This window comes from Cetorhinus maximus, chromosome 16 (genome assembly GCF_964194155.1).
Source record: "Cetorhinus maximus chromosome 16, sCetMax3.hap1.1, whole genome shotgun sequence".
NCBI classification, from domain to species: domain Eukaryota; kingdom Metazoa; phylum Chordata; class Chondrichthyes; order Lamniformes; family Cetorhinidae; genus Cetorhinus; species Cetorhinus maximus.
In genome coordinates this window covers 76876008-76888418 of record NC_135894.1, presented here as the reverse complement: position 1 = coordinate 76888418, position 12411 = coordinate 76876008, and the positions used below count along the sequence as shown (strand labels likewise).

The 12411-nt window shown below is 43.3% G+C and overlaps 1 protein-coding gene across 1 annotated transcript in view; it reads right to left on the bottom strand.

Annotated features, from left to right (window-relative positions):
* Positions 1-12411, bottom strand: part of LOC144691891 (uncharacterized) — a 42952-nt gene that overhangs the window by 27071 nt on the left and 3470 nt on the right. Inside the window, exon 3 of the mRNA XM_078560466.1 lies at positions 821-1455. Coding sequence (XP_078416592.1) covers positions 821-1455 — 635 coding nt within the window. The remainder of the gene's footprint in view (positions 1-820; positions 1456-12411) is intronic.

Below are 12411 nucleotides of genomic sequence, written 5' to 3'. Positions count from 1 at the left end.
GAAAAACAGGAATATGTTCAGGGAGTCAGATGCAGCTTCATGTAGGTAAATGCAAGTTTATGCATTTTTGAAGTAAAGCAAGGAATGAGCGCATAAATTCAATAGAAAGGGAAAAACTTGTGGATGAACAAAGACTTTGAGTGAACAGTTTGGGTCAGTGGCAACATTCCTACCTTGGAGTCTTAGGTCACTGGCCCAAGACTCAGCTGAAGAACGTATTATAAATTGATGCTTCAATGGTGCAATCAAGGACTGTCACATTATTGAAGTGCGGTCTTTCAGATGGGGCATTAAATTAAACCAAGGTCCTGTCTGTCTACAGAAGTGTGCATAAAAGTAGTAGTAACAGGGGGTTCTTCTCATAGCCTGACTAACAAAACAGGTTATCTAGTCATTTATCTTATTGTTGTTTGTGGAAACATGTTATGCACAAATTGGCTACTGTGGTCGACTACAAACAGTAACTACACTTCAAAAATACCCGATTCATTGTGAAGTGCTTTAAGATGTTCTGAAAATGAAAGATGCTAAATAAATATGTTGGGAGTCAAATACTTAATATGGTTCAAGGCAGCATTTTTAAAATTATAAAAATACTTGAATTATCTGTTGTGCATTGGTATGAGACTCCAGCTTCTATAGCTTACTTCCGCTCAGTTATTGTGGTTCTTTCTGCCATCGTCTTGTGACTACTAAAATATTTTTTTTATAATAATAAAGATAAACCCCCTTCCTTTAGCGCTAAAATATTAAAGAAAAGATGCAACTCTAACCCCTCAGTCTCAACACATCGGAGAGAAAGTTAAAAGCATTAGTTAACCTGGTGTCCCATAAGGGCTGTGGTCGGCTCTACCAGGGGGCATGGGAGGAAAGTGGCCAGGTTCTGGAACATATACAGAAACCCTAGGTCGACAAGGGTTTTGTGGCAGAAAAGGACCAGGTGGCTGAAATGGATAAGACTGCAAAGGAAACCCAGGTTCAAGGTGCGACAGTCCAAGGGTGCCTTGTGACGAGACTGATGAGGGTGGTCCAAAGCTCCGATTCCACGATAAATCAGTCATGCCGGTATTTGACAACCAGTTGCTAGTAGATTCCAAAGTATAACACTCCCCGCACTTGGGAGCGTAAGGAACATGCCAATTTTCAACATGTCCTGCAGGGGAGCTATATTGGTTATTCATATGATGGAATGCAGTAGCAGCAGCAGCCGCCGCCTGGAAACTGTTAATATCTTTGGTTAAACTTTCTGCAGAATGCGGTGGGAGCTGCGAGAACTGTCCAGAATAATTTGAGAACTCTCCATCACTAGAGCAGAAATTCCGTGGCACCGGACTGGATGCAAATTCAAACGATTTGATCTGTGACTTCAAAAGAGAGCTTTCACTATCTGTTTCATCATTTTCCTCTGGTCTGTTTTTTGATGATTTAGCATGTGCTTGCGAAGGATTTATATACCTGCGGGCATTGAAAAAAACAACATTATAGTGCAGCTCATCCACATACAGTTAAAATTTTGTTTCTTATTAGCAAAATGTAGATTAAGAGCTAAATTCTATAACACAGAAAGGAAAAGAATGAAGTGATGCCAAATCTGGGTGTTAAAAGCCTGAAGACTTATGGAAGAGAAAGATGGAGAGAGACAGTTAAACATTTTTTTTTCCCCCTCTTGAAATTCAAAAGAGTATGTGATTTCAATATGCTGAGATGAATGGAGAAGAAACAAGAGTGTGCAGGACAGCCTAATTGTAACTTCAGATGAACGAGTGAACAGTTGAGGTAAACACTAATCACTGTAATAATGATAAAAAAAAGTCAGAAATGTTGCCTCAGGAGGGTTTTTATAACTTGTCCAGGTCCCCAGAGAAAGTTAGACCAGGATTATTATGGGTGGATGCACTGATTTCCCAGCAGTTGTAAGTGAGCAAGGGAGAGATCCACCATCCTCCCTAACCACCCCCCACCCCACAGATAGACAAACACAAGGGGATGGGGTTGGAGAACATCAAGAGGTGTAGCTGGTGAAGGATAAAAGTGGTCAGAAACAGCCTCGTCTGTAGCAAGATCACAAGGTTGCAGGGTAGCTACAAACGAGATGAAAAGTTAAAGGTATTCAAAGTGAAGAATTAAAATCACCAGGCATGAGAAGTCAGTCAGTGCTGAGGGAAACAAATGAGTGGGAAATTCAGAGATGGCGAGCTTGGTACAGTGATAGACATTGAGGAATTTAAAGGATATTTAAGTGAAGAAGTGCAACAAAGTGAGCTGCCTGGAGGAGGAGAAAGTACCAGAGAAGTCGAGGGAAGAAATCAAATTGTGATTTGGTGATGGAGCCACACAAGCAGCACCACAGTGGTTTGGGTAGGGCAGGTGACAAAGTGTAGCACCGCAAGGCGGCTTTAGTAAGGGGCAAGGTATCATCACCCAAAGCCATCATCCCCAATAAGACTGTGCCTTATTCATAGGTGAATGGAGCATTCTGGAGCAGCACATTTGCTGGCACATTAGTAGAGTCCATTTCAGAAGAGGAAGGTAGGGTAGTGAGGTCGGCTCCACTGAGCATGCTGGGGGGAATGATGAGTGAGATTAGAAAGAGGGGTGGATGGAACAGTTTGGTTGCTCCCCATAAGAAGGGATATTTCAAATCAGTACTTTTGTGAATGACAAGAGACAGACAATACCCAAGAGTAAGCAAAGAATCATACAACCTCAGAATTGTCATGCCACAGGAGGCCATTCATCCCATCGTGCATGCATCACCATAAGCAATTCACCTGGTGCCATTTCCCTGCCCTCTCCCCATCATCCAGCTCATGCTTCCTTTTCAGATAACCATCCAATTCCCTCTTGAATGCCTTGGAGTTCAAACCTGGAATGGTGGCAGGAGAAAAGGAAGGCAGAGGAGTGATGGTGACTAGGATAGGGATGAGAGTAGCATAGCATCCAAGAGCAAGGACATGAAAGTACTGTGGCTACAAGGGCAGGTCAGAAGTTGGGAATTCTGCAGAGTGTAGCTCACCTCCTGACTCCCCAAAGCCTATCCACTATCTAGGCACAAGTCAGGAGTATTCCCCACTTGCCTGGATGAGTGCAACTCCAACAACACTCAAGAAGCTTGACTGCATTCACGACAAAGCAGCCCATTTAATCAGCATCCCATCCATCACCACACAGTGGCAGCAGTTTGTTTGTTTCGTATCTTTATGCACATTTTTTTCCCCCTTTGGAGAATAATGTGGAAGTGTTGCAAGGTCAGTAGACTTGTTGACTACGGAAGATGTAGTTCAACAAGTCTTGAAGGAGGACTTGAACAGGGAGCTTCTGACTCAAAAGGCAGGGGAGCTACCTACTGAGCCACAAGATGTCCTCAGTGGCAACAAGGTGCAACATTTACAAGATGCACTGCAGCAACTCGCCAAGGTTCCTTCAACAGCACCTTTCAAATCCACAACCTCTACCACACAGATGAACAAGGGCAGCAGACACACAGGAACACTGTCACCTGCAAGTTCCCCTTCCAGCTACATACCAACCTGACTTGGAACAATATCACCATTCCTTCATTATCACCGAGTCAGAATCCTGGAACTCCCACCAAATAAGCACTATGGATGTACTATTATATGGCAGGTGACCACCACCTTCAAGGGCAATCAGGGGTTGGCAATAAATGCTGGCCTTGCCAGTAACTCTCATCCCATGAACAAATAAAAATTCAGTTGTCCAATGAAGTGTGCAGTAATCATAAATAACTACAATGTTTGGTGGTATACATTCATTTGATGTCAGTTTCTGCACTGGCAAATCCTCTGTGTATCATTCTACTGTTGTTTAGTGACAACTCATAAAAAGGCTCAGCCATTATTGAACAACAATTTGTACTTAGGAGGTATGCATTATAGATGTGGAATCTAGAACATGGGGGAACAATATCAGGATAAATTAAGAAATAATTGTAGTGGAAACATTTTATCAACATCTACTAACATATATATTAAAAGCCTAAAAGTACCACTACTTAGGACAGATCACAAGAAATTTATTTTCTCAAAAGGTTAGTAGTCTTTGGAAATCATCTACCTCAGAAGGTTGTGAATGCTTCATTGTTAAATATATTTAAGGCCTGGATAGAGAGATTTTTGGGTCTCTCAAGGAACCAAGGAATATGGGGAGTGGCAGGAAAGTGGAGTTGAAGCCAAAGATCTGCCATGATTGTATTGAATGCAGGCTCAACAGGTCATATGGTCAACACTTGCTCCTTTTTATGTTCTTAACAAGATGAATCAATATTAAATATTCTTAGAACAGTTCTAGATCGTTGTCATCATCTAAGTGCCATGCCAAGTAGCAAAGATGACCACGGTCATCCAGACTTTGATAATAGCAATAGAAGATGACCTCTCACTTTAGGGAGTTCTTCTTAAGTCAGTCTTTAAGTGTTATCTAGCTACTTCCTTTGCTGTTGGTCTGTTGCTCTTCTTCCATTAATCCTTCCAATGGCGATTAGGCACTCCAACCCTTCTCCACAGATAACATGCCCAAAGAGCTTTGCCTTCTTTTGTTATTATTAGAGTTCTCTTGTTCTTCCGATCTCATTCAGTACTTCATCAGTTCTTTTCTCCAGCCAACTTGCTCTTAAGCACACTTCAATGTTGCGGATTTTCATTTCTTCCTCTTTCCCAATGCTCCAAGCTTCACATCCATAATTCATTACTGACCAGACATAACATTTCAGTACACTGATTCCAATTTCAAGATTAAAGCTGACATTTCGTGAAATATTGTTCAATTTTGTAAAACACCTTTGATTTGTCCAATTCTTTTTTTTGGATTTCAGTGCTGCTTTTGACATCAGATACTACTGTGCTTCCCAGATAGCTGAACTGTTTGCTTCTATTTACCGTGATGCTACTAGTTCTAAAAACCCTTAGTTAAAACTATTTTGAATCAATTTTCATTCTATAATGCTGTCAAGTATCAAAGGTACTTGGTTACGAGCAAATCACTAAATTCTTTACACCTTATTCCTCAGCACAATTAAAAGAAACTGAAGAATTTTGTGCTGTATTTGTACAAATGCCAATAAAACTACACATTTTTCTTTCGACTTTGATTGGCCTATGTTAACTTCTTCAGTTTCATGTTCTAATCACATCCAGAACTTGAGGTTGATGGTTCACTTTGTTTTGTTGCTGTGAATATACTGGCCTTCAGACCCAGGCCCTGCAGCTTGACCTGATTCAGTTCCTGTCTTCACTTCTGGCCAAACAAAGCTCCCCATTTATTCCTGACCTGACTGTACAATAACCTCTTTTGCATGGCCCAACTCTGTAGCCAGCCACCTCCATATCCAAAAGCATCACCACAGAATATTTACTCTTCCACCCTGACCACGAAGTGCATAACTCATGGAATTCTTTTCACCAAATTCAGGGTGGGGTGGGGGGGGGGGGGGGGGGAGAGTTGGGTGTGAGTTGGGCAGTGAGTTGGGCCACTCAATACAGAGGGCACCTAGAACAAATTTAGGGTGGGGGGGGGGCATGCTGGCATAGTGGTATTGTCACTGGACTAGCAATCCAAAGACCCAGGGTAAATTTAAAAAAGTCTAATGATCACCATGAAACTCCTGTCGATTGTTGTGAAAACCCTTCTGGTTCACTAATGTCCTTTAATTTCCTTCCTTGAGAAAAGGAAATCTGCCATCCTTACCTGGTCTGTCCTACATGTGACTCCAGGCCGACAGCAATGTGGTTGACTCTTAAATGCCCTCTGAAGCGGCCTAGCAAGTCACTCAGCTGTATCAAACCACTAAAAAGTCTAAAAAAAAAGGAACAAAACCGGATGGACCATCCAGCATCAACCTAGGCACTGGAAACGATAACGGCAATCTCAGCCCTGTCGACCCTGCAAAGTCCTCCATACTAACATCTGGGGGTAGTGCCAAAATTGGGAGAGCTGTCTCACAGAATAGTTGAGCAACAGTCTGACATAGTCATCCTCACAGAGTCATACTTTACAGATAATGTCTCAGACACCACCAGTGGTGGCACAGTGGCATACAGTCGGGAGGGAGTTGCCCTGGAAGTCCTCAACATTGAATCCAGGCCCCATGAAGTCTCATGCCATCAGGTCAAATATGGGCAAGGAAACCTCCTGCTGCTTACCACATACCGCCCTCCTTCAGTTGATGAATCAGTGTTCCTACATGTCGAACATCACTTGGAGGAAGCACCGAGTGTGGCAAGGGCGCAGGATATACTCTGGGTGGGGTACTTCAATGTCCACCAAGAGTGACTCGGTAGCACCACTACTGTCTGAGTTGGCCAAGTCCTAAAAGGACATAGCTGCTAGACTGGGTCTGCGTCAGGTGGTGAGGGAAGAGGGAAAAACATACTTGACCTCATCCTCACCAACCTGCCTGCCGCAGATGCGTGTGTCCATGACAGTAACGGTAGGAGTGACCACCGCACAGCTGTTGTGGAGATGAAGTCCTGCCTTCACAGTGAGGATTATCCTCCATCGTGTTGTGTGGCACTACCATGCTAAATGGGATAGGTTTCAAACAGATCTAGCAACAAGACTGGGCATCCATGAGGTGCTGTGGACCATCAGCCGTAGCAGAATTGTACTTGAACACAATCTGTTACCTCATGGCCTGGAAAATCCCCCACTCTACCATTACCATCAAGCCACAGGGTCAACCCTGGTTCAAAGAAGAGTGCAGGGGGGCATGCCAGGAGCAGCACCAGGTATTAAATGCTGGCACAGTCAACAAAGCCCACATTCCGCGAAGGAATAATGAAAAAAAATTACAAAAGGTAATTAATAAACTTACAGATTGGGCAATAATTGGCTAATGACAGTCAACACAAACATGAGGTAGTACATTTTGGTAGTAAGAAGGGAGGAAGGGATAAACCTGGGAACAACAGGCCAGTCAGTCTAACCTCAGTGGTGGGGAAACTATTGGAAGCAATTCTGAAGGACAGAATTAATCTACACTTGGGGAGACAGGGATTAATCAAGGACAGTCAGCATGGTTTTGTTAAGGGGAGGTCATGTCTGACCAATTTGAAGTTTTCGAAGAGGTGACCAGGTGTGTAGATGAGGGCAATGCATTTGACGTAGTCTACTTGGACTTCAGCAAGGCTTTTGATAAGGTCCCGCATGGGAGACTGAAATCAAAGATTTCAAAATCCCATGGGATCCAAGACAATTTGGCAAATTGGATCCAGAATTGGCTGAGTGGCAGGATGCAGAGAGTGATGGTTGAGGGGTGTTTTTGTGACTGGATGCCTGTGTCCAGTTGGGTCCCTTGCTGTTTGTGGTATATAAAAACAATTTAGACTTGAATGTAGAGGGTTGATCAGTAAGTTCGCAGGTGACACGAAAATTGGTGGGGTGGTAAATAGTGAGGAGAATAGCCTTAGATTACAGGAGGATATAGACGGGCTGGTCAGATGGGCTGATCAGTGGCAAATGGAATTTAATCCAGATAAGTGTGAGGTGATGCACTTGGGCAGGACAAACAAGGCATTAGGAATACACGATGAATGGTAGGACCCTGGGAAGTAACGAGGATCAGAGAGACCTTGGTGTGCATGTCCACCGGTCCCTTAAGGTAGCGGGACAGGTAGATAAGGTGGTTAAGGAGGCATATGGGATGCCTTTATTAGCCAAGGCATAGAATATAAGAGCAGGGAGGTTGGAACTGTATAAAACGCTGGTTAAGCCACAGCTAGAGTATTGCGTGCAGTTCTGGAATCTGCATTATAGGAAGGATGTGATTGCACTAAAGAGAGTACAGAGGAGATTTACCAGGATGTTGACTGGGCTGGAGAGTTTTAGTTATGAGGAGAGATTCGGTAAACTGGGGTTATTTTCCCTGGAGCAGAGGAGATTGAGGGGTGACATGATTGAGGTGTATAAAATTATGAGGGGCATAGATCGAGTAGACAGGAAGGAACTTTTCCCCTTGATGGAGGGATCAATAACCAGGGGGCATAGATTTAAGGTAAGGGGCAAGAGGCTTAGAGGGGATGTGAGGAAGAATTTTTTCACCCAGATGGTGGTGGGAATCTGGAACTCACTGCCTGAAAGGGTGGTAGAGGCAGAAACCCTCATAACATTTAAGCAGCATTTGGATGTGCAGTTGCAATGCCATGGCATACAAGGCTATGGTCTAGTGCTGAAAAATGGGACTAGAATAGTTAGTTACTTGTTTGACCGGCACAGATTCGATGAGCCAAAGGGCCTTTTTCTGTGCTGTAGGCCTCTATGACTATGACAATGGCTTTGGTCTTCCTGAATATTTAGCAGAAGGCTACTACGGCTCAACTAAGGCTAGATATCTGACAAACAATCTGACAACACAATCAGTGGAAGAGTTCAGAGGAGTAACTGGGCATCATTACTATGGAAGCTGACCCCATGTCAGTGATGATATTGACAAAGGGCAGCATGTAGAAGACAAAACGAAAGAGCCCAAGTATAGATCCTCACAGTAATCCAGATGTAGCGGTGTCAATGTGAGAAAAGAAACCAACACTGGTGATTCCCTAGCTACTCTTAGTGAAGAGAAGAGGTGAAACAAGCAAGGACAGTCCCTTGAGCTGAACAATGGAGGAGTGTTATTAGAGAATAGCAAAGTCAACCACATCAAAGACTGCACAGATAAAGGATTTGCTCAGTCACAGATGTCATTTTGACTTTGCTTAGGTCCATTTTGGTTTTAATGAGTTAACAGCTGGCATTAAAGTTGAGCAGCTCTTTGCTTCAGCATGTTCAAATCACTGACAGCAAGCAGCAGCCTAATGCTTCAAAGCTCCTTAGACAGCACCTTCCAAACCACGACCACTACCATCTAAAAAGGACAAGGGCTGCAGACACATGGGAACACCACCACCTGGAAGTTCACCCTCCAAGTCAGTCACCATCTTTACTTGGAAATTTTTCACCGTTCCTTCTGACGCTGGGTCAAAATCCTGGAACTCCCTCCCCATCAGCACCATATGGACGGCAACGGTTCAAGAAGGCAGCTCACCACCACCTTCTCAAGGGCAATTAGGGATAGGCAATAAGTGTTGGTCTGGCCAGCAAAGCCCACATCCCTTGAATAAAAACATTAAATTCTAACTATGTGGGAGGCCACATATCAAGCGACTAACACAAATGTTTTAAACAGAGTATCTGCTTAATCTGCAAATGTGAGCTGCTGTTCAAAAAAAAAGAGCAGCATATCCATTTAGAAGATTCGTGTTAGGTATTCAAGCTACATTGCTGTTCTTCAGTTCTATGTAAGAAAAAAAAATGGAAAGAAGTGTGCGGGCGTCAACATATGCTGATGGCTACATGCCAGTGCAATTAATTTTACCATGGTGCATCAAACAGTAACAAAACCAAAGGAGTTCAAAGGATAACATAAGTAGGTTACGGCATATCTATGGAATCCAAAGTTCACATTCTGTCCTGTATTTCAAGGGCAATTTTTTTGTTGTAATTTATGGAAACTTTGATTATTTTCATCACATATGCCAATCCCTTAAAGCAAGAGGAGTGGAAAAGTCTGTGATAAACAGCAACCAATCTCCCAGTCACCCTCAGATATAACATAAATGAGCATTCCCCGCAACTGCTCATTGTCTCAGTTGCACACCACATACACTTGAGTTAAATTTTCATTTTCTTTAAAAAAAGTCAGCGAAAAACTGGAGAAACCTTAGCAATGTCAACCCCATTACCCTTAAAAATTGTAAAGTTTACATATCGCTCCAAATATGCATACAACGAGGAAAGCAAGCAAACAAAAACATCAGTAATCCACAACTTCAAAGTAAACCCATTACGTTTTAATATTAATCTCTGAACTCCAAGTTCCATTCACACAAGACCGGTGCCAAAGCTTTCTAATCATATAACATTGTTTAACCAATGACTAAAGGCACAGACTGGGGATTGGGAAAGAGAATGTAACCCAGGATTCTCATTAGAAGAACCAAAAGAATACCAAGATTTTTGAACTGACGGCTGTTATACTGTGGAATGCTTCACCACGATGAGATATTGAGGTACAGTCGAGATCAAAGTATTTACAACACAGACACAGGTCATTTGGGCCAACTGATCCACACCAGTGTTTATGTTCCACACCAATCTTCTCCCACAATACTTCCCCCAACTTTTTCAGCATCATCTCCTGTTCCTTCCTCCTTCGTGTGCTTATCTAAGTTCTTAAACGTAAACACCTGGTGGTCGCAAGACTGACATCTTAACTATTCTCTGGATAAAGAAGTTTCCCTTGAAGCAGTCCATGTTCAAAATGCAGCAAGACCTGAATAATACCTAGACTTGGGCTGCCAAGTGACATTCGCACCATACAAGTGCCAGGCAATGACCATCGCCAACAAGAGCGCATCTAACCTTGCCATTCAATGGTATTACCATTGCTGAACCCCCCACAATCAACACCCTGGGGGTTACCACTGACTAGAAACTGAACTGGGCTAGCCATATAAATAGTGTGGCTACAAGAGAAGGTCAGAGGCTAGGAATGCTGTGGCAAGTAACTCACCTCCTGACTCCCCAAAGCCTGCCCACTTCTACAAGGCACAAGTCAGGAGTGTGATGGAATTCACTCCACTTGCCTGGATGATTGCAGCTTCGTGCTGACAGTTTGCTTGCGGATACAGATCAACCCTCAGAACAAAGGAGATTTCACTGGCATCTCACCTGAGCGAGCATTTGCAGACTTCTTCTTTGCCAGCACCATTCTTCATCTAGTGGTGATCAACTTCATAGGTTGAGTGTACACATTGTCATGCAGCAGAAATAATAAGGGGGACCGGAACTCATATTGCCACTGCAATGGATCTGTTTGAACTTTGTTTACACATTTTGTTTTGTTCCGTATATACGTATGTTAAAAAAATAAAACACTCAAGAAGCTTGACACAATCCAGGACAAAGCAGCCCGCTTGATTAGCACCCCATCCACAAACATTCACTCCCTCCACCACTGATGCACAGTGACAGCAGTGTGCACCATCTACAAGGTGCACTGCAAGAACTCAGCAAGGCTCCTTAGACAGCACCTCCAAACCCACAAGCACTCCCATCTGGAAGGGCAACAGCAGCAGATGCATGGAAACACCATCACCTTGAGGTTTCCCTCCAAGCCACTCACCATCCTGACTTGGATCTACAATCGTCATTCCTTCATTGTCGCTGGGTCAAAATCCAGGAACTCCCTTCCTAACAGCACTGTGGGTGTACCTACACCACATGGACTGCAGCGGTTCAAGGCAGCAGCTCACCACCACCTTCTCAAGGGCAATTAGAGATGGGCAATAAATGCTGATCTAGCCAGCAACGCCCACATCCCATGAATGAATAAAATGTTTATTAGATTAGTGACCACCTTAATTTATGGCCCCTAATTCTGACCTCGCCCAGAAGTGGAAACATTTTCTCTACATCCACCCCATCATTTAAAAGGGGTTGCGGTAAGTATTAGAAAAGGATGAATACAAAGTATAGCATCTGAAGGAAATGGAGCTACTGTCAGCATCATATGCTTAGGGGCCAAATGGCCACCACCTATGCTGTAACTTCTAACACACTATGAAAATTTACATTTGAGTCCAAGCTCAGCGAGTGGATTAGAAATGTTGGGGATGAGCTGAGGACAATGTGCCCTAAACAGAGTCCACTGCCCTTTGTGCAATCTGTTTAGTGCAGGTTGATTGCTGCTGGTTCGTTTTGCTGTGTCCAAGTGCAGAAAGACTCTGGCTAAGGCTCCAAGTAGTGTTGTCATCTTCACACCGAATTTTACTTCAAGGAGATAAGGAAGGAGATGGTGCCTGTTCAAGTAACATCAGCTGGAAACCTTGAACTGTGCAGGGTAATTATAGCTGTGGTGAATATCAATGAATTATAGGACTACAACTAGCTGTCATGAAGGACATTGGGACGTTACTGAGTTATTGCATTAATGTTGGTCATAAAGGGGAATCCTGAGTGTTACCAGAGTTACTATTAGTTAGTGGTGCAGTTTAGGAAACAGGAGCTGGGTGGTTATGCTAAGGGACTAGTAATCCAGAGGCCTGGACGAATGATCTGGAGACAAGTTCAAATTCCATTTTGAATCCCAGGTGGGGAATTTAAACACGGTTAATTAAATAAACTTGGAATAAAAAGCTATTGAGTAATGGTGGCCATGAAATTATTGGATTGTCATAAAAACCCATCTGGCTCACTAGTGTCCTTTAATGAAAGAAATCTGAAATCCTTATCTTGTCTGGCCCATACATGACCTCAGATTTACAGCTATGTGGTTGACTCAAACTGCCCTCTGAAATGGCCTAGTAAGCCATTCAATTTAAAGCAACTCATCTTCAACTAGGGATGCAATCTCCC